General features: G+C 46.4%; 1 protein-coding gene across 4 annotated transcripts in view; it reads right to left on the reverse strand.

The window, feature by feature from the left end:
- Nucleotides 1–21,130, reverse strand: part of LOC115206229 (neurobeachin-like) — a 308,527-nt gene that overhangs the window by 208,722 nt on the left and 78,675 nt on the right. For all 4 annotated transcript variants that reach the window (XM_029772948.1, XM_029772946.1, XM_029772945.1 and 1 more), the window contains exons 12-32: nucleotides 20,008–20,160; nucleotides 18,665–18,833; nucleotides 14,374–14,453; nucleotides 13,522–13,584; nucleotides 13,133–13,230; nucleotides 12,435–12,527; nucleotides 11,298–11,406; nucleotides 10,844–10,925; nucleotides 10,586–10,709; nucleotides 9,950–10,142; nucleotides 9,249–9,602; nucleotides 8,737–9,045; nucleotides 8,228–8,662; nucleotides 7,753–7,970; nucleotides 7,211–7,364; nucleotides 5,844–6,024; nucleotides 4,557–4,666; nucleotides 2,624–2,689; nucleotides 2,368–2,536; nucleotides 1,440–1,552; nucleotides 966–1,297 (exon numbers count right to left, since the gene is read on the reverse strand). In XM_029772948.1, coding sequence (XP_029628808.1) covers nucleotides 966–1,297; nucleotides 1,440–1,552; nucleotides 2,368–2,536; nucleotides 2,624–2,689; nucleotides 4,557–4,666; nucleotides 5,844–6,024; nucleotides 7,211–7,364; nucleotides 7,753–7,970; nucleotides 8,228–8,662; nucleotides 8,737–9,045; nucleotides 9,249–9,602; nucleotides 9,950–10,142; nucleotides 10,586–10,709; nucleotides 10,844–10,925; nucleotides 11,298–11,406; nucleotides 12,435–12,527; nucleotides 13,133–13,230; nucleotides 13,522–13,584; nucleotides 14,374–14,453; nucleotides 18,665–18,833; nucleotides 20,008–20,160 — 3,605 coding nt within the window. The remainder of the gene's footprint in view (nucleotides 1–965; nucleotides 1,298–1,439; nucleotides 1,553–2,367; nucleotides 2,537–2,623; nucleotides 2,690–4,556; nucleotides 4,667–5,843; nucleotides 6,025–7,210; nucleotides 7,365–7,752; nucleotides 7,971–8,227; nucleotides 8,663–8,736; nucleotides 9,046–9,248; nucleotides 9,603–9,949; nucleotides 10,143–10,585; nucleotides 10,710–10,843; nucleotides 10,926–11,297; nucleotides 11,407–12,434; nucleotides 12,528–13,132; nucleotides 13,231–13,521; nucleotides 13,585–14,373; nucleotides 14,454–18,664; nucleotides 18,834–20,007; nucleotides 20,161–21,130) is intronic.

Genomic DNA, 21,130 nt, shown 5'->3' on the forward strand with positions numbered 1-21,130 from the left:
ATCTACTTCAATTATCTTCAACGTTCAGAACGTTCACCAGACAGAAAGATAAGGATTCTGGGATGTGAACCCTGACCTCCTGTTAGCAGCAGGTTACCACAGGGACAGCACACAGATTACTGTGTTCTTATCTACTGCAGGAATGTAAACACACAAGACCTTTCCAAACACACACCCACCCTCCCACACTCCTCCCCATGGGGGCTTAGCTAACAGTACCAGAGGTCTAACATGTGACTTATGTTTATCTTGCTACTGTAAAACCATGAATGTTGCTCCTGACTAAACGGACCTAATGGATAAACTGTGGCGTGTTGAGCGATGCACATTATAGTTCTTTCTTGAAGCATATACAGTGCATTCAGAAAGTATTCAGACACCTTCACTTTTTCCACATTTTGTTACGTTACAGCCTTATTCTAAAATGGATTACATTTCGTTTTTTTCTCATTAATCTACACACAACTGCTTATTAAAATAAATGTGTTTTATTGTCACATTCACCAGATAGGTGCAGTGAAATGTGTTGTTTTACAGGGTCAGCCATAGCAGTACTGCACCCCTGGAGTAAATTAGAGCAAGTAACCAAAAGGTCGCTGGTTTGAATCCTTGAGCTGGCTAGGTGAAAATATGTCGTTGTGCCCTTGAGCAAGGCACTTGACCCTAATTGCTCCTGTAAGTCGCTCTGGATAAGAGCGTCTGCTAAATGACAAAAATGTAAATGTTAAGTGCCTCGCTCAAGGGCACATCGACAGATTTTTCACCTTGCCGGCTTGGGTATTCAAACCATCGACCTTTCCATTATTGGCCCAAACGATCTACCACTAGGCTACCTGCCACCCCTAGCACAACAGGTTCCTGTTGAGCCCAAGTTGTCAAATATGTATAAGATATGCATAACAGAGTGGCCTCCAGTACAAAGAGTGGAAATGCATGGTTGTGTGTGTATGTGTGTGCGTGTGTACCTGTCAAAGGAGTGGAACTGCATGGGCAGCATGGGGTGATGGATCTCTCTCTGTACGGCAGGATCAGGGTAGGGGAGGGGCTCTGGTCCAGGCTCTACCCCCTCTACAGGCCCAGCCACTAGGCTCTTCAGAATCTCTCTGACGTTGATGTTTGATTGGCTGATCGAGGAGATGGAGGAGGCGGTCGTTAGAACCTCCAGGCCAGGCGGCTCCAAGAGGAACTCTTGGCTATGCTTCTCCCCAGAGGAAAGGATGCCGAGCAGGGAGGACATGACGTCAACTCGCCCGGGTCCTGAAGGGTCCAGGTCTGCCCCATTTAACACACTGGTCACCTGGGGGGGGGGGGGGGGGGGGGGGGTAGTTTAGTACCTGTACTCTTCCTGGGTTTATGCACGAACACACATTATAATACAACTAGAATCCATTCTTATAGAGCGAGAAAAGAGAACACAGTCTAGTTTCTAGATGAGCAACCTGTTCCTCTCCAATGCCAGAGTCAGTGTGCGGCAGAGATCCTCTCTCTATGTGGAGTTCCTCTACAGGGGTGGGGGGCGCCTTACTGTGGTCAGGGTATGCCAGGGGGGTCTCTGGAACACACACACACACACACACACACACACACACACACACACACACACACACACACACACACACACACACACACACACACACACACACACACACACACACACAGATCATGTTCCAGAACGTCAAATATGTGATGCATTGTGGGTTAATTGGGATTGACTGACTGATCTGCAAATAGTAATGAGTAGTCATTCAAGATGCAAGGTGATTCATAGATCAGCCAGTCGGGAGTTGAACAAGCCCATTCTCTCCCCATCTAACTTCCTAGTTCATCCTCTTCTAACTTCCATCTCAGATAGACAGACATCTGCCACATGCCAGTTGGCTGGAAACTCTCTCCCTGGTGATATTACTTATGAGGGCGGCGAAGTGTCCTTCCCAGCAGCCTCTCTGATCCCACCCTCCTGGCTGATTGGCTAATGAACCACAACAGACGACTGGAAATAGAACTAGCCTCACAACGCCCCAAACCCTCAGCAATTCTCTGTTTCTCTCGCTTTCTTTTACTCTCTCTCTATCTCTTTATGTCGCTCTTGCTCTCTCCCAGCGTGTGTCCAATGGGATGTTACTGTTCATACCACAGAGACCAGGGCTGCCTGTACAACTTTCATACACCCCACCCCGCTCCCAACTTCCCTCCCCTCTTCCCATCCTGCTCCCGCTTCCCTTCTCCGCTTCCATCCCTGTTCCCATGTTCAATTCTGCACAGTGCAATTAGTGGATCACATGAATCAATAATAGAGCTGAGAGGATGGGTTATGGGAGGAGTTAGAGGCAGGGTTAGGGGAGGGAGTTGGATATCAGAAGTAAGCACCTGTGCTGGTAGGTGAGTTGATCTCGTGGCGAATGCTGCATGCTGATTGGCTGATCATCCTGTTGGGCTCTCTCTGGGGTTCCAGGATGTCCCTGTACTTTGATACCATGAGGACAGAGATAAAGTAGACCACCGCTAGGGCCAAGAACTGGGCCTGCTTACTGTCATCCTGGAGGGGACACATATGCATGTTACACAAACACTCGCACACAAACATGTTACACACGTACCAGCACACACAAACAGTCATACTCACCACATCCCGGAACACGACAGCTCTCAGACGGTTGATGTCGACGTCCTGTAGAAGTCTGTCAGGGTCCTGGATGGGAGAAAGGTTACTGAGAATTTTTTGGGGTGTAGGAGATCTAAAGTGAGGAGACTAAGGGAGTCTGACATCTTAGTGGCTGTGTAACAATCTGTTTACTTAGCCGTTAGCGTAGCATCCATATTACATTGGGTGTCACACTTAATAATCTCCCACACACCCCCCACTTATACAGTTGAAGTCGGAAGTTTACATACACTAAGGTTGGAGTCATTAAAACTCGATTTTCAACCACTCCACAAATTTCTTGTTAACAAACTATAGTTTTGGCAAGTCGGTCAGGACATCTACTTTGTGCATGACACAAGTAATTTTTCCAACAATTGTATACAGACAGATTATTTCACTGTATCTCAATTCCAGTGGGTCAGAAATGTACATACACTAAGTTGACTGTGCCTTTAAACAGCTTGGAAAATTCCAGAAAATTATGTCATGGCTTTAGAAGCTTCTGATAGGCTAATTGACATCATTTCAGTCAATTGGAGGTGTACCTGTGGATGTATTTCAAGGCCTACCTTCAAACTCCCTGCCTCTTTGCTTGACATCATGGGAAAATCAAAAGAAATCAGCCAAGACATCAGAAAAAGAATTGTAGACCTCCACAAGTCTGGTTCATCCTTGGGAGCAATTTCCAAACGCCTGAAGGTACCACATTCATCTGTACAAACAATAGTACGCAAGTATAAACACCATGGGACCATGCAGTCGTCATACCGCTCAGGAAGGAGACACGTTCTGTCTCCTAGAGATGAGCGTACTTTGGTGCGAAAAGTGCAAATCAATCCCAGAACAACAGCAAAGGACCTTGTGAAGATGCTGGGGGAAACAGCTACAAAGGTATCTATGTCCACAGTAAAACGAGTCCTATATTGACATAACCTGAAAGGCCGCTCAGCAAGGAAGAGGCCACAGCTCTAAAACCTCCATAAAAAAGCCAGACTACGGTTTGCAACTGCAGATGGGGACAAAAATCGTACCTTTTGGAGAAATGTCCTCTGGTCGATGAAACAAAAATAGAACTGTTTGGCCATAATGACCATCGTTATGTTTGGAGGAAAAAGGGGGAGGCTTGCAAGCCAAAGAACACCATCCCAACCGTGAAGCTTGACAGTGGCAGCATCATGTTGTGTGAGTGCTTTGCTGCAGGAGGGACTGGTGCACTTCACAAAATAGATGGTATCATGAGGCAGGAAAATTATGTGGATATATTGAAGCAACATCTCAAGACATCAATCGGGAAGTTAAAGCTTAGTCGCAAATGGGTCTTCCAAATGGACAATGACCCCAAGCATACTTCCAAAGTTGTGGAAAAATGGCTTAAGGACAACAAAGTCAAGGTATTAGAGTGGCCATCACAAAGCCCAGACCTCAACCCTATAGAACATTTGTAGGCAGAACTGAAAAAGCGTGTGCGAGCAAGGAAGCCTACAAACCCAACTCAGTTACAGCAGCTCTGTCAGGAGGAATGGGCCAAAATTCACCCAACTTATTGTGGGAAGCTTATGGAAGGCTACCCAAAACGTTTGAACCAAGTTAAACAATTTAAAGACAATGCTACCAAATACTAATATGATGAAAGAAATAAAAGATGAAATAAATCATTCTCTTTACTATTATTCTGACATTTCACATTCTTAAAATAAAGTGGTGATCCTAACTGACCTAAGACAGGGAATTTTACTAGGATTAAATGTCAGGAATTGTGAAAAACTGAGATTAAATGTATTTGGCTAAGGTGTATGTAAACTTCTGACTTCAACTGTAGTTCTGTATGTCCGGTGTCTCAGCCAACCATCCACAGTACCATTAGTACCAACTTGATGTGTATTTTTAAATGATGAGTTTAGTGAGGACATACCTTGTTGGCAGATGCTGTACCATACAGGTTGTCCTGGCTCTTACTGTTGGTCCCTCTGTCCCTCTGTCTCTGTCTAACATCCAGACAGTTCCTCACTGCTACACAACACACTGGCAGGACAGACAGACAGGGTATTGGAAGCTGCATCTTGAAACTCATTAATGATATTATCACTGTTAGTTCCAAGCTGCCAGGGCAGAGTCATGGTGAAATCAACAGCCAGACAAATTTCACACTACAGATGATGATAATGAGAGAGAGAGAGAGAGAGAGAGAGACAGAGACAGAGACAGAGACAGAGAGAGAGAGAGAGAGAGAGAGAGAGAGAGAGAGAGAGAGTGTGTGTGTGTGTGTGGACTTCAGAGCTAGCTTCAAAAGTCTATCAGACAACCTACCTGACTGAAGTACCAACCACTGCAGCAGACACACACCATTTATCAAAATCATGACTCACCAAAGCACATTTACTATCTAATAGCAGTGCATTTAGAAAATTAATTAGCTAGGTTAAAACTTCTTTGGGATTGGTGTCCCTTCCCCGGGGCAGTTGAGCTAACATAGGCTAATGCAGTTAGCATGAGGTTGTAAGTAACAAGAAAATTTACCAGGACAGACATATCTGATATTGGCAGAAAGCTTAGATTCTTGTTAATCTAACTGCACTGTCCAATTTACAGTAGCTATTACAGTGAAATAATACCAGGCGATTGTTTGAGGAGAGTGCACAATTTTGAACATGAAAAGTTACTAATAAACAAATGAGTCATATTTGGGCAGTCTTGATACAAAATTTTGAACAGAATTTCAATGGTTCATTGTATCAGTCTAAAACGGTGCACATACACTGCTGCCATCTAGTGGCCAAAATATTAATTGCACCTGGGCTGGAATAATACATTATGGCCTTTCTCTTGCGTTTCAAAGATGATGGTACAAAAAAAACTTCAAAGTGTTCTCTTTCAAATGGTACCAAGAATATGCATATTCTTGCTTCAGGGCCTGAGCTACAGTCAGTTAGATTTGGGTATGTCATTTTAGGCGAAATTAAAATAAATAAAAAAAAGGGGAGGATCCTTGAGAGGGATTTCATGGATTACTGAAATGATTTTGCCACGGCATTTCCTGACATCATTCATCATCTAATATGACAGTTAATATCTGTGACAAGTGCACACACACACACACACACACACACACACACACACACACACACACACACACACACACACACACACACACACACACACACACACACACACACACACACACACACTCTCTCTCTCTTACCCAGTCGTAGACACTGTCTCATCAGGCCTCCAGAGGACATGTTCTTCTCAGCCTCTATCTCAGAGAAGTTGAGTGAGCTGGCAAACACCAGAACGTCCACCATGGCCATGAGACGGGACAGGAAGGAAACAGCCGTCTCTGAAGACATTCCCTGGACCGCCTCGATGTTCTCCAACTCAGCCTGCTCACAGCACAGGGGGTCAGGGGACAGGGGAGGAGAAGGGTGAAGAAGGGACAGGGAGGGGGAGGTGGGATGAAGAGGGGACAGGGGAGGAGGAGAAGGGGTGAAGGCAGGGACAGGGGAGGAGGAGAAGGGAGGAAGGCGGGGACAGGGGAAGAGGAGAAGGGTGAAGTGGGGACAGGGAGGGGGAGGTGGGATGAAGAGGGGACAGGGGAGGAGGAGAAGGGGTGAAGGCGGGGATAGGGGAGGAAGAGAAGGGGTGAAGGTGGGGACAGGGGAGGGGGAGGAGGAGAAGGGTGAAGAGGGGTCAGGACAGGGGAGGGGTGAAGCAGGGACAGATCCAGAAATAGAAATGGTTCCATTGTAGCTGAGAAAATAAATGTTATGAAAGAAAATAAAACTAACTAACTTGGGTACTCTGGCCATGCACACAAACAAACAACAACACATGATAAATAAACAGATACAATAAGCAGTTAAAGCACATAGAATCCTTAACACATAAACAAAACACACAGAGAAAACAATCACCAACTTAAACTGACAAAGTAAAATCCTCATTAGCTGAATAGATAGCAGAATGAAGCTGAGCAAATGAAAATGGCTACGATCAATAAAGACAATTAACTAGTCCTATTTCCTGGAAGCTGATCAATAATTAAGAACTAAACATGCAGCTCTATCTAGCCACCACTAGATGGTGGTGTTGCACCACAATGAGGCTTATTGACAGAAGGATAGGTGAGAGAGGCTGACTGACTGACTGACTGAAAGAAGGAGAGGTGGCAGAGAGGCTAACTGACTGACTGACTGACTGACTGACTGACTGACTGACAGAAGGAGAGGTGGCAGAGAGGCTGACTGAATGACTTACTGAAGGAGAGGTGGCAGAGAGGCTGACTGAATGACTTACAGAAGGAGAGGTGGCAGAGAGGCTGACTGAATGACTTACAGAAGGAGAGGTGGCAGAGAGGCTGACTGAATGACTTACTGAAGGAGAGGTGGCAGAGAGGCTGACTGAATGACTTACTGAAGGAGAGGTGGCAGAGAGGCTGACTGAATGACTTATTGAAGGAGAGGTGGCAGAGAGGCTGACTGAATGACTTATTGAAGGAGAGGTGGCAGAGAGGCTGACTGAATGACTTACAGAAGGAGAGGTAGCAGAGAGGCTGACTGAATGACTTACTGAAGGAGAGGTGGCAGCGGAGAGCAGAGGAAGGATCCCTCCACAGGCGATGATGATGTTGTCTACCATCTGAGAGAGGAGGTGGATGGTGTTGTGGACAAAGATTATGTTCTCATTGCTGTTGACAAAGTCCATGACAGATTTGGTTGAATGGCTGCAGGGAGGCAGAGAGAGAAGAAGAGAACTGGATTAAAGACAGGTCAGGTTTTAGGTCAGCTCAGGGAAACGTGGTGAATAAATCAGCCACAGTAAGGCTAGTTAGAAACCCTGGCTGCAGGATCTACTGTAACTCTTGTTTTACTCTCAATGAAAGGCATATGTGGTTCTCTTACCTAATTGAGTTGAATGCACTGACTGTAAGTCACTATGGATAAGAGCGTCTACTAAATGACCCAAATGTAACATTCTACTGCATGTCCTATGTGGTAGCCCTAAAAAATAGTGCACTACAGAGAGGCAATGGGCTTTGATACAAAGTAGTGCACTACATAAGGACTAGGGTGTGATTAGGGACAGTATCCTCCGTGTCTCTGTCCCCTCACCTCCTCCAGACGTGGACGTCTGTCTCCAGGGCCAACAGCAGGTCGGTGAGGAGGCGCTGGTGCATGGGCGACCATTTGAACTCTGGGATGCGGAACATGGTGGTGCGAGGGCCAGGGCTGAACTGGCGCCGCTGCTCCTCTGTCATGGGCATCCCTCTGAAGCCCAGGTCCACACGCAGGGCACGCTCTAACTGGGCCGCCGTACGACCATGGAGGGACTGACACACACACACAGACACACATACACCCACAACACTGTAATTCAGAGTGTATAAAGCAGTGTATAAATTAAACATTAATTATTACATAACAGCAGAGAAGAGACACTATTAATAGTCCTTAAGTCCTCCCTCTCCTCCTCCTCCTCCTCCTCCTCCTCCTCCTCTCATCAGACTCAATAACAGGGGGGAGGGAGGAGAGAGGAGACAGGAGGAACAGAGAATAAGAGGGAGGGAGGTCTTGTAATTTAACTAACCTGTGTAGTAGCAGTGGTCTGTATCTTCTTAACCTCTTTGTCCTTTCTGTCGTATGACCTCTCTGTGTCTGAGGTGTTGCTGACTGCATCCGCCCCACTACCTCTCACACCAGCCGAGGGCTCGCTCCCCTCCGACACCCCAGACCCTCTAGCACTAGCTCCAGCCCCCGCGTCTGTGAACACTGACCCCTTAGAGCAGGCCTCTTCCCTGGACATTGAGGTGACGTCACCCAGGGAGGTCTGGAGCTTCAACCTCTCCTCCTCCAGGATGCTGTTGATTGGACCACCAGGACTGACCATGCCGATGATCCCCAGCTCAGAGCTGCCCGTCATGTGGGCCAGCAGGCCCAGGTCATGGCTGCGAGCCGGGGGGACTGGGGGCTCGGGGTCTGGGTGGGGGTTAGAACCAGGACTTGGCAGGACCAGGGGCTCCTCCTGTTGAGTTCAGTTCTGTTTAGTTAACTTGCACATAACAAAACACAAGCAGAAGAAAAGAAAGATTAACTAACCTGGCCAAACAGGAAGCTACTGTTGCTAGGGAGACTGTCCTTGTCGTCGTCAGCGAGGGTGATGAGGGGACCGGTGTTGTGGTTGTCGGGGGCTACACCGACGGTTGCGTTGGGGACCATTACTCCGCTGGCGGCGCTGCTGCTCAGCTTCTCTACAGCAGCACAGTACACGTTGTCCAATAGGGAGTCCACCTGGACCAACGCCCCGCCCCTGTCCTCAGAGACAACACCCCCAGCCACACCCACTGTCACGCCCAGCGGCTCTGGAGACAGGTCCAGGTCCTCCAGCTTCACCTCCGTGGCTTCCACCTGGGGAGAGGGAGGGATGACTGATTAGCTGACTGAATGACTGACTGACTGATTGATTTTAAGTCTACCTGCAAGAACTGTGATATGTGGTGTTTTTCCCCAACTAAACGTAGTTGAATGCACTGACTGGAAGTCGCTCTGGATAAGAGCATCTGCTAAATGAATCAGTTGTAAAAACTATGAAAACAGACACCACAACATACCTTCTCAGCCTTGATGTCCACCAACAGGTCATGAACCTCCACTCTGACCCCTGACCCCGTCCTCTCTGTCCCCTCGAGCCCACGTTCCTCCCCCGTCTTCGCCTCCGACAGTATGTTCCGGGGGTGGCCGGGGGTCTCGGGGTAGTCAGCCTCGCTCTCCGGGGTCTGTGTCTGAGAGTGGTCGTCTACCTCTCTGATCTCCATGTTCCCCTGGATGCCCCCGGCCTGGAGGTCCTGCAGGCCTGAGATGGTGCTGACCAGACCCTTCCTCCCCTTCTTAATGTTCTCCTCCTCCTGACGCTGGTAGTCCTCATACATCTTAGCCAGGTACTCCTTATGGGCCTCGTATGTTACCTACAGTATAGAACAGACATCATCAATAATCAATCATCTATAACTAATAATCAAGCTCATCTTAGCCAGGTACTCCATATTTGCCTCGCATAGGTTACCATTTAGAGGGAGAGACATGATCAATAACAACTCGTCATCCAAGGTGTTGTTGGTGCAGTTTCCATCCTCAACAGCAGAGGGCAGTGTTTCCCCTCTTTTATCATAGAGCTGACTGGTGGCACCGCTGATGATCTACGTCCCAAATGGTGCCCTATTACCTACAAAGTGCGCTAGGGCCCTGGTCAAAAGTTGTGCACTATATAGGGAATAGGGTGCCATTTGGGACGCAAACAGCCGCTGAGTCTTACCTTGGAGTGAGCGATGGAGAGCGTATCCACCCAGACCCTCCAACCTCCCCACTCATACTTGATGGCATGGTAGAGCAGGATCCTGAAGAGGCTATAGACCATCTCCATCATTTTCTGTTCCTCTGGGTTTTTAGGGTTGATATAGCCCAGACTGAACATCCAGTCCTGCCATACTGAACACTGCAGCAGACACCTAGAGACAGACAATATACCGTGAATAATATATACTGTTACGACTATTATCAATAAGGTTGATAATAGTCGGTCTGTAGGCCAACAGCATATTCTCAAGTACTCCCTTTGATCGTTGCTCGGTTCTGTTGTGACTTGATCACCAGCCACTCTGTCAGTGAAACAGTCACAATTAATTCTGATCACCTTCTATTATGTAAATTAGTGAAATGGTCTGATGCTTTGTTATATAGTCATTAGTTAGACAACAATAGCGAGTAGATTGGTGATGATAGTCATCCGTTATACCATCAATATCTCGTGAACGATTTATGATTGACGGCTGAAGTTACTGACAACAGGATGCAAACAGTGCTGTCACTGCTAGGAAGAGTCATTACATAGCTGTAAATTAGAGAATGATTGTGTGTGTGTGTGTGTGTGTGTGTGTGTATCTGTCCTCACCGTCGGTTTTCGCGGCTGTTGCTGAACAGTTTGATCATGTCTGAGAGGAAGAGACGTCGAACCTCCATCAGCTCAACGCTGGGGGACGAGCTCTTCAACAGAGTCGCTACTACCTTAAGAATCACTGGAACACACACACACACACACACACACACACACACACACACACACACACACACACGACTTTGCTAAGTCTGCACTTTAAATAAAGTTTGACTTGACTACAATAACATTCAGTAAGACAGCAGGCAGACTTACTGGGGTTCTGTATCTTGATTGTAGAGTCTGGTTCAGGGTGGGGTTTGTGGACGACCTGGGTACACACCTGCTCAGTCAGGATCTGATGGGAAGAACACCGACAATCACTAAATAGGGAATAGGGTGTCATTTGGGTTGCAACATGGTAGTCTCTGCTTCTAACAGGACAGTGGAGTGGAGATAATGAGGTTATCAGCACGAGGCTATAATCATCCCAGACCCCACTGCCACGAGATCTGCAGGTCACGGATTGGCCTGTTCAGCCATCTGCGGACCCATGGCCAGCCAGACCCACACCGCAACCGCACACCAAAATCAAACTCGACTATGAGGGATCCCTGAAGAAGAAGTGTGTGTATGTATGTATGTATGTGTGTGTGTGTGTGTGTGTGTGTGTGTGTGTGTGTGTGTGTGTGTGTATATAGTTATAGAGAAGTTACAGAGAAGAATGTACCTCGTACAGCGTGTTGTAGATGGTCACTGATACAGTACTAGTGTGTAGCATCAGCCTCTCCCCCAGCAGAGTGAAGAGACTGTGTGTGTGCATGATCTCAACCTTCCTTCTGTGGATAGACACACACAGTACCCCTGTTAGAAGTCCCTGGGTGACAATTTTACACTTCATACAATAGTTAAGTTAAGAGAAGAGGGTAGAAGAGTGGAGAAAAGGGGATAAGAGAAGAGGGGAGAAGAGGGGAGAAGAGTAAAGGGGAGAAGAGTGGAGAAGAGTAAAGGGGAGAAGAGTGGAGAAGAGTAAAGGGGAGAAGAGTGGAGAAGAGTAAAGGGGAGAAGAGTGGAGAAGAGTAAAGGGGAGAAGAGTGGAGAAGAGTAAAGGGGAGAAGAGAAGAGGGGAGAAGAGGGGAGAAGAGTAAAGGGGAGAAGAGTGGAGAAGAGTAAAGGGGAGAAGAGTGGAGAAGAGTAAAGGGGAGAAGAGTGGAGAAGAGTAAAGGGGAGAAGAGTGGAGAAGAGTAAAGGGGAGAAGAGAAGAGTGGAGAAGAGTAAAGGGAGAAGAGTAAAGGGGAGAAGAGTAAAGGGGAGAAGAGAAGAGTGGAGAAGAGTAAAGGGAGAAGAGTAAAGGGAGAAGAGTAAAGGGGAGAAGAGTAAAGGGGAGAAGAGTAAAGGGGAGAAGAGAAGAGTGGAGAAGAGTAAAGGGAGAAGAGTAAAGGGAGAAGAGTAAAGGGGAGAAGAGAAGAGTGGAGAAGAGTAAAGGGAGAAGAGTAAAGGGGAGAAGAGTAAAGGGAGAAGAGAAGAGTGGAGAAGAGTAAAGGGAGAAGAGTAAAGGGAGAAGAGTAAAGGGGAGAAGAGAAGAGTGGAGAAGAGTAAAGGGAGAAGAGTAAAGGGGAGAAGAGAAGAGTGGAGAAGAGTAAAGGGAGAAGAGTAAAGGGAGAAGAGTAAAGGGAGAAGAGTAAAGGGGAGAAGAGTAAAGGGAGAAGAGTAAAGGGAGAAGAGTAAAGGGAGAAGAGTAAAGGGGAGAAGAGGAAATAAGAAGAGGGGAGAAGAGAAAAGAGGAGAAGAGAAGAAGAAAATGTCTTTCATAGATCCAGACCTCTCTTGGGGACAGTCTTTCATTGAGGGAGGGATAATAACTCACTTATGTCCGAGGTGTTTGAGGAAATATCCCAGGACTTTGAGGGACTGGACTCTGATGCTCTCAGTCTTTGAGGCCAACAGCTTGTACATCACCCTGGAACAGGACAGGAGACATATGAATCACATTTAAACATGGCCCCGTTAATGATTGTGTCCCCTATGAGCTCTGGTCATAAGTAGTACACTATAAAGGGAATAGAGTGCTTGGACCGTTACAATGAAACCAGACTGAACTAGTTGGGTGTGCAGGGAAAGACCTCCCTGTCTGTGTTGAGAGTCTGTGTGTCGGCGTGACAACTAAATTAGTTTCCTGATCAAAACAGAGCCATCCCATTTCCTGCAGTGAAGATTGTGAGAACTCTGCAGGAGTCAGTGGCTGATATACATTCATATTTCATAGAACACACAGGGCATACAGTATGTTTTATCATCCATGTCTGATATAAAATGAATATGTTAATATCATAAAATGTCTTCTCACAGAATATGTGAATTATTCAAAAGGTATCATGTAGATTCACAACACAATCTCCAGTATTAGAGATGTGATGTTATTACATGCATTTTGTGCATCAACAGCAAGTGGGCTTTGTTCCCCAAGGGCTGTGCCGTTTGTGTGTGTGTGTGTGTGTGTGTGTGTGTGTGTGTGTGTGTGTGTGTGTGTGTGTGTGTGTGTGTGTGTGTGTGTGTGTTGCGTACCGAATGCCGTTCCTCTGGTCGAAGGCTGGAATCATGGATGCTGGGTGTTCTGACATCAGAGCCACTACCAGCTGAAGAACATCATGGATATTATCATCCTAGAGAGAGACATGAGAGAGAGAGAAAGAGAGAGAGGGGTGGAGGGGGAGAGAGTGATGGGGGAAAGAGAGAGATGGGCGGTGAGGGGGGAGAGAGAGATAAACACCCATTGAATTGAATTGAGAGACAGGGGAATGAGAGAGAGAAAGAGAGGGGTAAGAGATGGGGAGGGAGAAAGAAAGAGAGACAGGGAGAGAGAGATTTAGCACCATACAGTAGAGCATCATCAATGGACAGACCTCTGAACCCTACCTCGCTACAGCCCAGGACCATGGGGACTTGCCACTCACCTCATGCATGGTTAGCAGGTAGTTCAGGATACTCTGCAGCTCATCCTCCTTCACGCCACGGTCCTAAGAAATTACATACACGTTTTCACACTGACCAAAGAAACGATGTATTCCTACTAGTAGCAGAAGCAGACTGACTCAAGAAACGATTTATTCCTACTAGTAACCGAAACAGATGGGAAACTGCCGTAGGTTGCTTAATGATCACTGGCAGGACTGTCAGATACTGTAGTTAACACCAGGGTGTTTGTATGCCAGTATCCAGGAGATAGACCTAGGCACTGTTTATCAATGCCAGTGCTGAGCTAAGCTGTTGACGGATAATAATTCTCATTTTGGAACCGGTTGACAAATGCTGGTTTGTGAGATGAATATAATATTGCAACACGTTCAGTGTTTGTTCCCCAGTCTCCTGTTGCTCAGAGACTTTACAGTGATGTAACATTTAAACACTTCTGATGAGGAACCAGAATCTCTGCAGGAACAGATTGGAAGTTAATTGTTGTTTGAGCTGTGCGTGCGTGAGCGTGTGTGTGTGTATGTAGCTGATTCTGTACAGAATGGTAGATATTTTTTATTGGTAGCCAGTTTATTTTCCCTCCGTTGTTTAAATTCTGCTTATTTCTGTAGTGGCCTCGGGCTGCAGGCCTATTTGTTGCAGAAATGGAGCCTGCTGCCATGTTGTTGAAGCTAAGCAATGATTTGAACACAACAACACGGACGGACCTGAACCTGCATGCTGATTGGACATTATGGTTCCAGAGCAATTACCCATGGTTCCTTTCTCTGGTGGAGATAATAAACAAACTGTTTTTGTTTTGGAATGGATGTGTGAGTGTTTATGTGCAGTACCTTGAGGATGAGTTGTTTGAGGAACAGCAACATGAAAGCCCTGAGAGAGATGATCTCCTGCTGGGTGGGCCTTGGACCATCTGAGGACAAATACAGACTGAGTCACAGGGATCAATATGCACACACGTCTGAAGTTGACTTCACATCTCAGAGCCGATCTATCGCTATCAGAAATCTACAGAGAGCAGTACAAGTCAACACGGTGCTGTATGCATAACACTGCCCAACCCAGATGAGTGATCAAATATGAGAGGACAGATATGACACATTACAGACGGTTGGTTATTGATTACAGCTGCAGCCCAGCACTAGGCTCTGATACAACATCTATTATCATTAACTTCCCTCTGCTCTGTGGTTTTAAGACATATTGTATGTGAGCGCGTAGAGTAAATACACTACAGGACCAAAAGTATGTGGACACCTGCTCGTCAAACATCTCATTCCAAAATCATGGGCATTAATATGGAGTTGGTCCCTCTGCTGCTATAACAGCCTCCACTCTTCTGGGAAAGCTTTCCACTAGATGGTGGAACATTGCTGCAGGGACTTGCTTCCATTCAAGAGCATTAGTGATGTTGGGCACTGATGATGGGCGATTAGGCCTGGCTCGCAGTCAGCGTTTCAATTCATCCCAATGGTGTTTGATGGGGTTCAGGCTTTCCCCAAACTGTTGCCACAAAGTTGGAAACACAGAATCGTCTAGAATGTCATTTTATGCTGTAGCATTAGGATTTCCCTTCACTGGAACCAATGGGCCTAGCCCGAACCATGAAAAACAGCTCCAGACAATTATTCCTCCTCCACCAAACTTTACAGTTGGCACTATGATGTATTGGGCATGTTGTGTTCTCCTGGCATTCGCCAAACCCAGATTAGTCCGTCAGATTGCCAGATGGTGAAGCGTTTCCACTGCTCCAATGGCGGCAAGCTTTACACCACTACAGCCGACGCTTGGCAATGCGCAATGTGATCTTAGGCTTGTGTGCGGCTGCTTGGCCATGGAAACCCATTTAATGAAGCTCCCGATGAACACTTCTTGTGCTGACGTTGCTTCCAGAGGCAGTTTGGAACTCAGTAGTGAATGTTGCAACCGAGGACAGACGATTCAGCACTCGATGGTCCCGTTCTGTGAGCTTGTGTGGCCTACCACTTCGAGGCTGAGCCGTTGTTGCTCCTAGACGTTTCCACTTCACAATAACAGCAATTAGTTGACCGGGCAGCTCTAGCATGGCAGAAATGTGAATAACTGACTTGTTGGAAAGATGGCATCCTATGCTGGTGCCACGTTGAAAGTCACTGAGCTCTTCAGTACGGGCCATTCTACTGCCAATGATTGGCTATGGAGATTGCATGGCTGTGCGCTCGATTTTATACACCTGTCAGCAACGGGTGTGGCTGAAATAGCCAAATCCACTCATTTGAAGGGGTGTCCACATACTTTTGTATATATAGTGTACGTGGACAGGTTGCTGCCACAGAGATCGATAACACAGAGCTATTAATTTACAGACAAGAACGTATCTCAAGAGTGAAGATAGTCCTCTGCTGTCAGACACAATTTAACCCAACATCTGACTGTCCTATTTCCCCTCAGAAATCAATGGAACCCCTTCAACACAGGCTCCCTCAGCTCCTAGTGACACTGATTAATAGAAGCCATCTGAGAACACAGTACAGGGACAGAACATTTCGCTCCATAACAGCATCCTTAACAACACAGCTGCATCCATATGCTGAATCCAACTTAATCACAACTGTTGATTCTCAGGCTCTCATTGGTTGGTTCAGTCCACCTGCCCTGAGGGTATTGGGCAGGAGGAGGATAAGGTTCACTTTATTGTTAAATGATTTATGTTTGCGTTATTAACGCAGAAATCCACTTTCTCCTCCTCGCTACAGTGAGTCAGTGTGACTGGACTGGTAATTAATCCATAGCAATGATGAGAGCGTGCTTCATATACATTTTATAATAGATACTTAGGAAATTGACCTAATTTCACTTTCGCCCTTGACTTGGTTCAGATAAAGCAGGCAGTAATAGCTTTGGATAATATTTCACAGGGTTGATCAATACTCTATGTTTTCACTGTGAGGATACACAGGTTCTCAGCCCTGCTCAAGATTAGACAATACTGGTAGCATCCAAAACGGCACCCTATTCCTTATAGTGCACCATAGGGCTCTGGTCAAAAGTAGTGCACTATATAGGGAATAGGGTGTCATTTGGAATGTAGACAATATTGTTACGGCTCTTATCCAAATGGATCAGTTCCAGACCCTGGGAGTGTGGAGACCTGAAATTAGAAATTTGACTTCAGAGTATGTGACTACATAAGAGGAGCAGGACCAACAGAGTGTGTCTAACAGAGCAAAAGAGAAAGACAGCGATAGATTCTGTGTGTGCGAGCGCATGTTAGGGATTGAGAGAAATTGAGCCTGCACTGCAGTGGCTGTGTGTGAGAGGATGATGCATTGGTTTAATTTGATGGCTCTCTATTTACAGACTCCCAGAGAAACCAGCAGCAACATTTCCAGAGACAAAGTGTGTCTGCATCCCAAATGGCACCCTATTCCCTACATAGTCCACTACTTTTGACCTACGGGCCCAGTTCAAACGTAGTGCACTATATAGGGAATAGGGTGCCATTTGGGATGTACGCAGAGTGTACCTGCACCAGCTCTGTTCCAACCACCGTTGCTTTGTTCTTATAATTGAACACTTGATTACAGTATCTACGAGCTCTCTCCCCATCTCCCTCTCCCTTCATCTCTCTCCCTCCCATTCCCTCTCTCCCCATCTAGAGGCAACACCACAGTTGTCTGAGACAAATGAAAACCAGGTCTAATGGAAATGGAAGGACGATAAAATGACCTCCAGGTTCTGGTGAGGACACCGTCCTCAGTATTTTACCAACTATACCGTTTCTCTCTTCCGTTTCACCCACCGGGATTCTAGAACCATCAGCAAAACACTGTCTACATCCCAAATGGCACCCTATTCCCTTTGTAGTGTAGTACTTTTGAACAGGATGCAGACTTACACTTCTTTTAATTTAAAGAACACATTACCAGGAAGATGAACTAGAAACTAGAAAGATGGTCTGTTTCACAAATATGGATTATATTCTACACACACATCACCCAACAGATGTCTCAGCAGACAAGGTTTATCACCAAGATTTTCTGCTGTGTCTAGTTGAACGACCCTGACTGAAGAGAAACAACATAGCTACATAGCTAGTCCAACAAACAGAACATGGCTACTAAGTCCAACAAACAGAGCATGGCTACTAACTCCAACAAACAGAACATGGCTACTAAGTCCAACAAACAGAACATGGCTACTAACTCCAACAAACAGAACATGGCTACTAAGTCCAACAAACAGAACATGGCTACTAAGTCCAACAAATATCTTATACACTAGTATTGTTTGTCTCACTGTTTTGCAACACATACTAAAGCAAAACAGGCCATGATGTTAGTAAGAAAATCCAAAACAAGCAATCTATGACACAATATCTATTATTCATCAACGTCAGTAAAAGCAGAAAAACTAAACAGCCCGGAGTGTCCAAACCCTTCCCCAGATCAGAGTAGAAACACTGCAGAACGTTCCAGAGCTGTCTATATATAACTCTCCCTACAACAGACAAACACACTCAGTATCCGACTTCACATAGATATGTACTGTAGCTCTGCTCAATATTTCATATAGGACTGGTCTGTAGCTCTGGCAACGTTCTCCAGCATACTGCTGATTAATGATCATGGTGTTTGCTGTTTTCTGGGCTTCATGAGAAATCATTAACCATGTGAACTCTGTCAATAGAGGCTAAGCTGCTGCATCAACTATTCATTACACAGTTAATACACATCTACTTCCTCTGTGGACTAAACTGCACTTCTCTCCTGTGGTTACGTCCAAATGTCCCCCTATTCTTTACATAGTGCACTATTTTTGCCTGGAGCCCTATAGGATGACATTTAAGAGACAGACCTGGTTTATCAGCACTGTTCTAACCTGGCCTGTAGGATATATACAGTACTGCTTCCAACCATATAGGCCTAAATCAGAACCTGGGCCTATGAGCCTTCTGAATAGTTTCAGAGAGACAAAGCTGAGAGAGGAAGATGACATGACAGTTCAGGGTGACTTTGAATTCCAACACAGCAGACAGCCGTCTCATGGCAGCCTGTTACTACACAGAGAGAAGATGCCTGTCATCTCTGGACCTGTGGTGTGTGAGTGGTGTGTGTCTCTCTCTCTGTGTGTGTGTGTGTTTACCCAGTCCTTTAGGTGTAATGCCACTGCTGGCCTCAGGGTTGCAGGTCCAGTAGTAGTACTTCAGACTGTGCATCAGCTGCAGCACTGTCCCAATACGACGGATGGTGGTGTAGATGGTTGCCGTGCCGATAAACTCTGCAGACAGGTACGTGTACAGAGAGAGCTGGACCTGAGGGGAGAGTACGTACGCACACACACACACACAATTAACCTATACCCAGTGATTCTACATAAATATAGCTGTCAGGTATAATCCTTTATAACCTACTCCAGGCTGCTTAAGGTATTATATTAAGGCTGTGAACTGGTCGTATTAAGTGAATGCTGTATTAAAGAGGTCCTAGCTGAGCTGAGCCCATCATCCTCCCTGCAGGTGTAGAACAGAGAGAGAGACCGGCTGTTGTGGCTGACCCCACATTCCACTCTATTAGAACACACTATAACAGTCTCCTCTCATCACTCCCCTCTTATTTCCTCTCCATCTCCGCTCTGCTCTGTTCAGACTCATTAATACGGCCTCTGTAATTAGCAATTGACTGGACAATAATCCTACACAGTCCCTCTACAGCTTTTATTCCATCTAACAGAGAGGAGAGGAGATATCTAAAAGTGCTCTAATCCAGTGTGTTACCTCTGTCTGCCCCTCTCGCTCTCTGTGCTCCATGTGAGAGGAGTGTGTGGGGGAGGGGTCTGAGGTTGGCCTCCTGAGACTCTCTCTACCTTAACTCCTGAGACTCTCTCTACCTTAACTCCTGAGACTCTCTCTACCTTAACTCCTGAGACTCTCTCTACCTTAACTCCTGAGACTCTCTCTACCTTAACTCCTGAGACTCTCTCTACCTTAACTCCTGAGACTCTCTCTACCTTAACTCCTGAGACTCTCTCTACCTTAACTTCTGAAACATTTCCCCACAACCGTTATGTATTTATTCATAAGAGCCACCTGCGGCAGTGCCAGTGAGGAGAATGGATTCTCCACACAACCCAGCTCCTCTGATCTGCCTCATCCACTACTTCACAGGTCATTATGTATTTTCAGTCTATAACATTTCAATACTTCTCAGGGTTGAGGAGCTGATGGTGACAGCAGGCAGTAAACCTCAGTCAGTGGTGAAGTCTTCAATTTGGAGGAGAAAATATCCACTAATATCAGGACCCTAAAATATGTTGTGTTACATAATGGATCACGGTAGAATTGAGTAATGCTCTAAACAGTCTTCAGTGAGTCAGAACTCAGGTGGGTTACCATGGAGCTACCTGGACCCAGTGGAACCAGTTTGGGTGGGGCTCATCTTTATGGGGGACAAGGTCTACCTTGACGGGGGGTGTGGGTCAAGGCTTACCTTGGCGGGGGTGTGTATCCAGATGGCTGCGTTGAACAGGATGTGGTCACAGAGCTGTTTGAGGAGTGGCGCTCCATGGGTTAACCCGTCCAGGTATTTAGCGAAGGACAGGAACTGCTCCAGGACTGCACGTGTGATGTGGACCCTGGAGCACTGGAGGCACAGGGACTGGTCAGACCACTGGATACTCAATCAACCAGTCAATCAATCCCTAAATAACATATAACTGTAAGCCAACCATAGAGTTGGATAGAGGGTTCACTTTCCACAAAGCCATTTTAGCATGGGCAGTGCCATTGAGGAGTTTCACCATTTTGAAGTAGTCAACTGGAATGTATAGACATTTCACCAAACAAGCAAAGTTTGAGAGCATTTGACTGAGCATCCAGACTCAGAGGAGTACTGCTGTCATCATTGTTGTCTGTCTTTCTGTCACATGTCTCCTGACCAGGTAGAGATAGTCTCTCCTAATATTCTAGCTGTGGTATAAACAGATCTGAACCAGATGGCAGGATGGTGTGAGTGTGAGAGTGCTGGCAGCTGGAGGGAGAGGAGAGAAAGCGAGAGAGACAGAGAGAGAGGGATAAACTGTTTCCACCGTCTGGCCCCTGTTACAACCACCTGTTCCTGGCCCTGAGCTCTGGGCTCTACTGGACTCCGGTGGATAGATGTCAGGATGCTACAGGACAGTCTGTCTGCGTCCAAAAAGGCAGCATATTCCTTAAAAAGTGAAGTGCACTACTTCAGACCAGGGCCCATAGGGCTCTGGTCAAAAGAAGTGGACTATGTCGGGAATAGGATGCCATTTAGGACACAACCTGACAGCGGCTGGCTGGGGAAGCAGTGAGGCTACATACCCTTCAAAACAGAAAGTGAATTCTTCTTCCAAATCTCTTCCTCACCTCTGTGCCTCTCTGCTCTGTTCTTTGATCTGTGGTTTGATCCTATCCATCTGAGGGCTACTGGGCTCCATGTTTCAAACAGCATTAAAGAGTCTGTCTGACTGGTTGGCTGATGCCCTGTTGTGTCCCTGTCTGTTTCAGAACCATGGATCTATTTCTGGTCCTCCTCTGATATCCTTTGACCGAGAGTGAGGAGTAAAGAGGCTTTTGAACTAAAGAAA

The sequence above is a fragment of the Salmo trutta genome, chromosome 13 (genome assembly GCF_901001165.1).
Source record: "Salmo trutta chromosome 13, fSalTru1.1, whole genome shotgun sequence".
NCBI lineage: Eukaryota > Metazoa > Chordata > Actinopteri > Salmoniformes > Salmonidae > Salmo > Salmo trutta.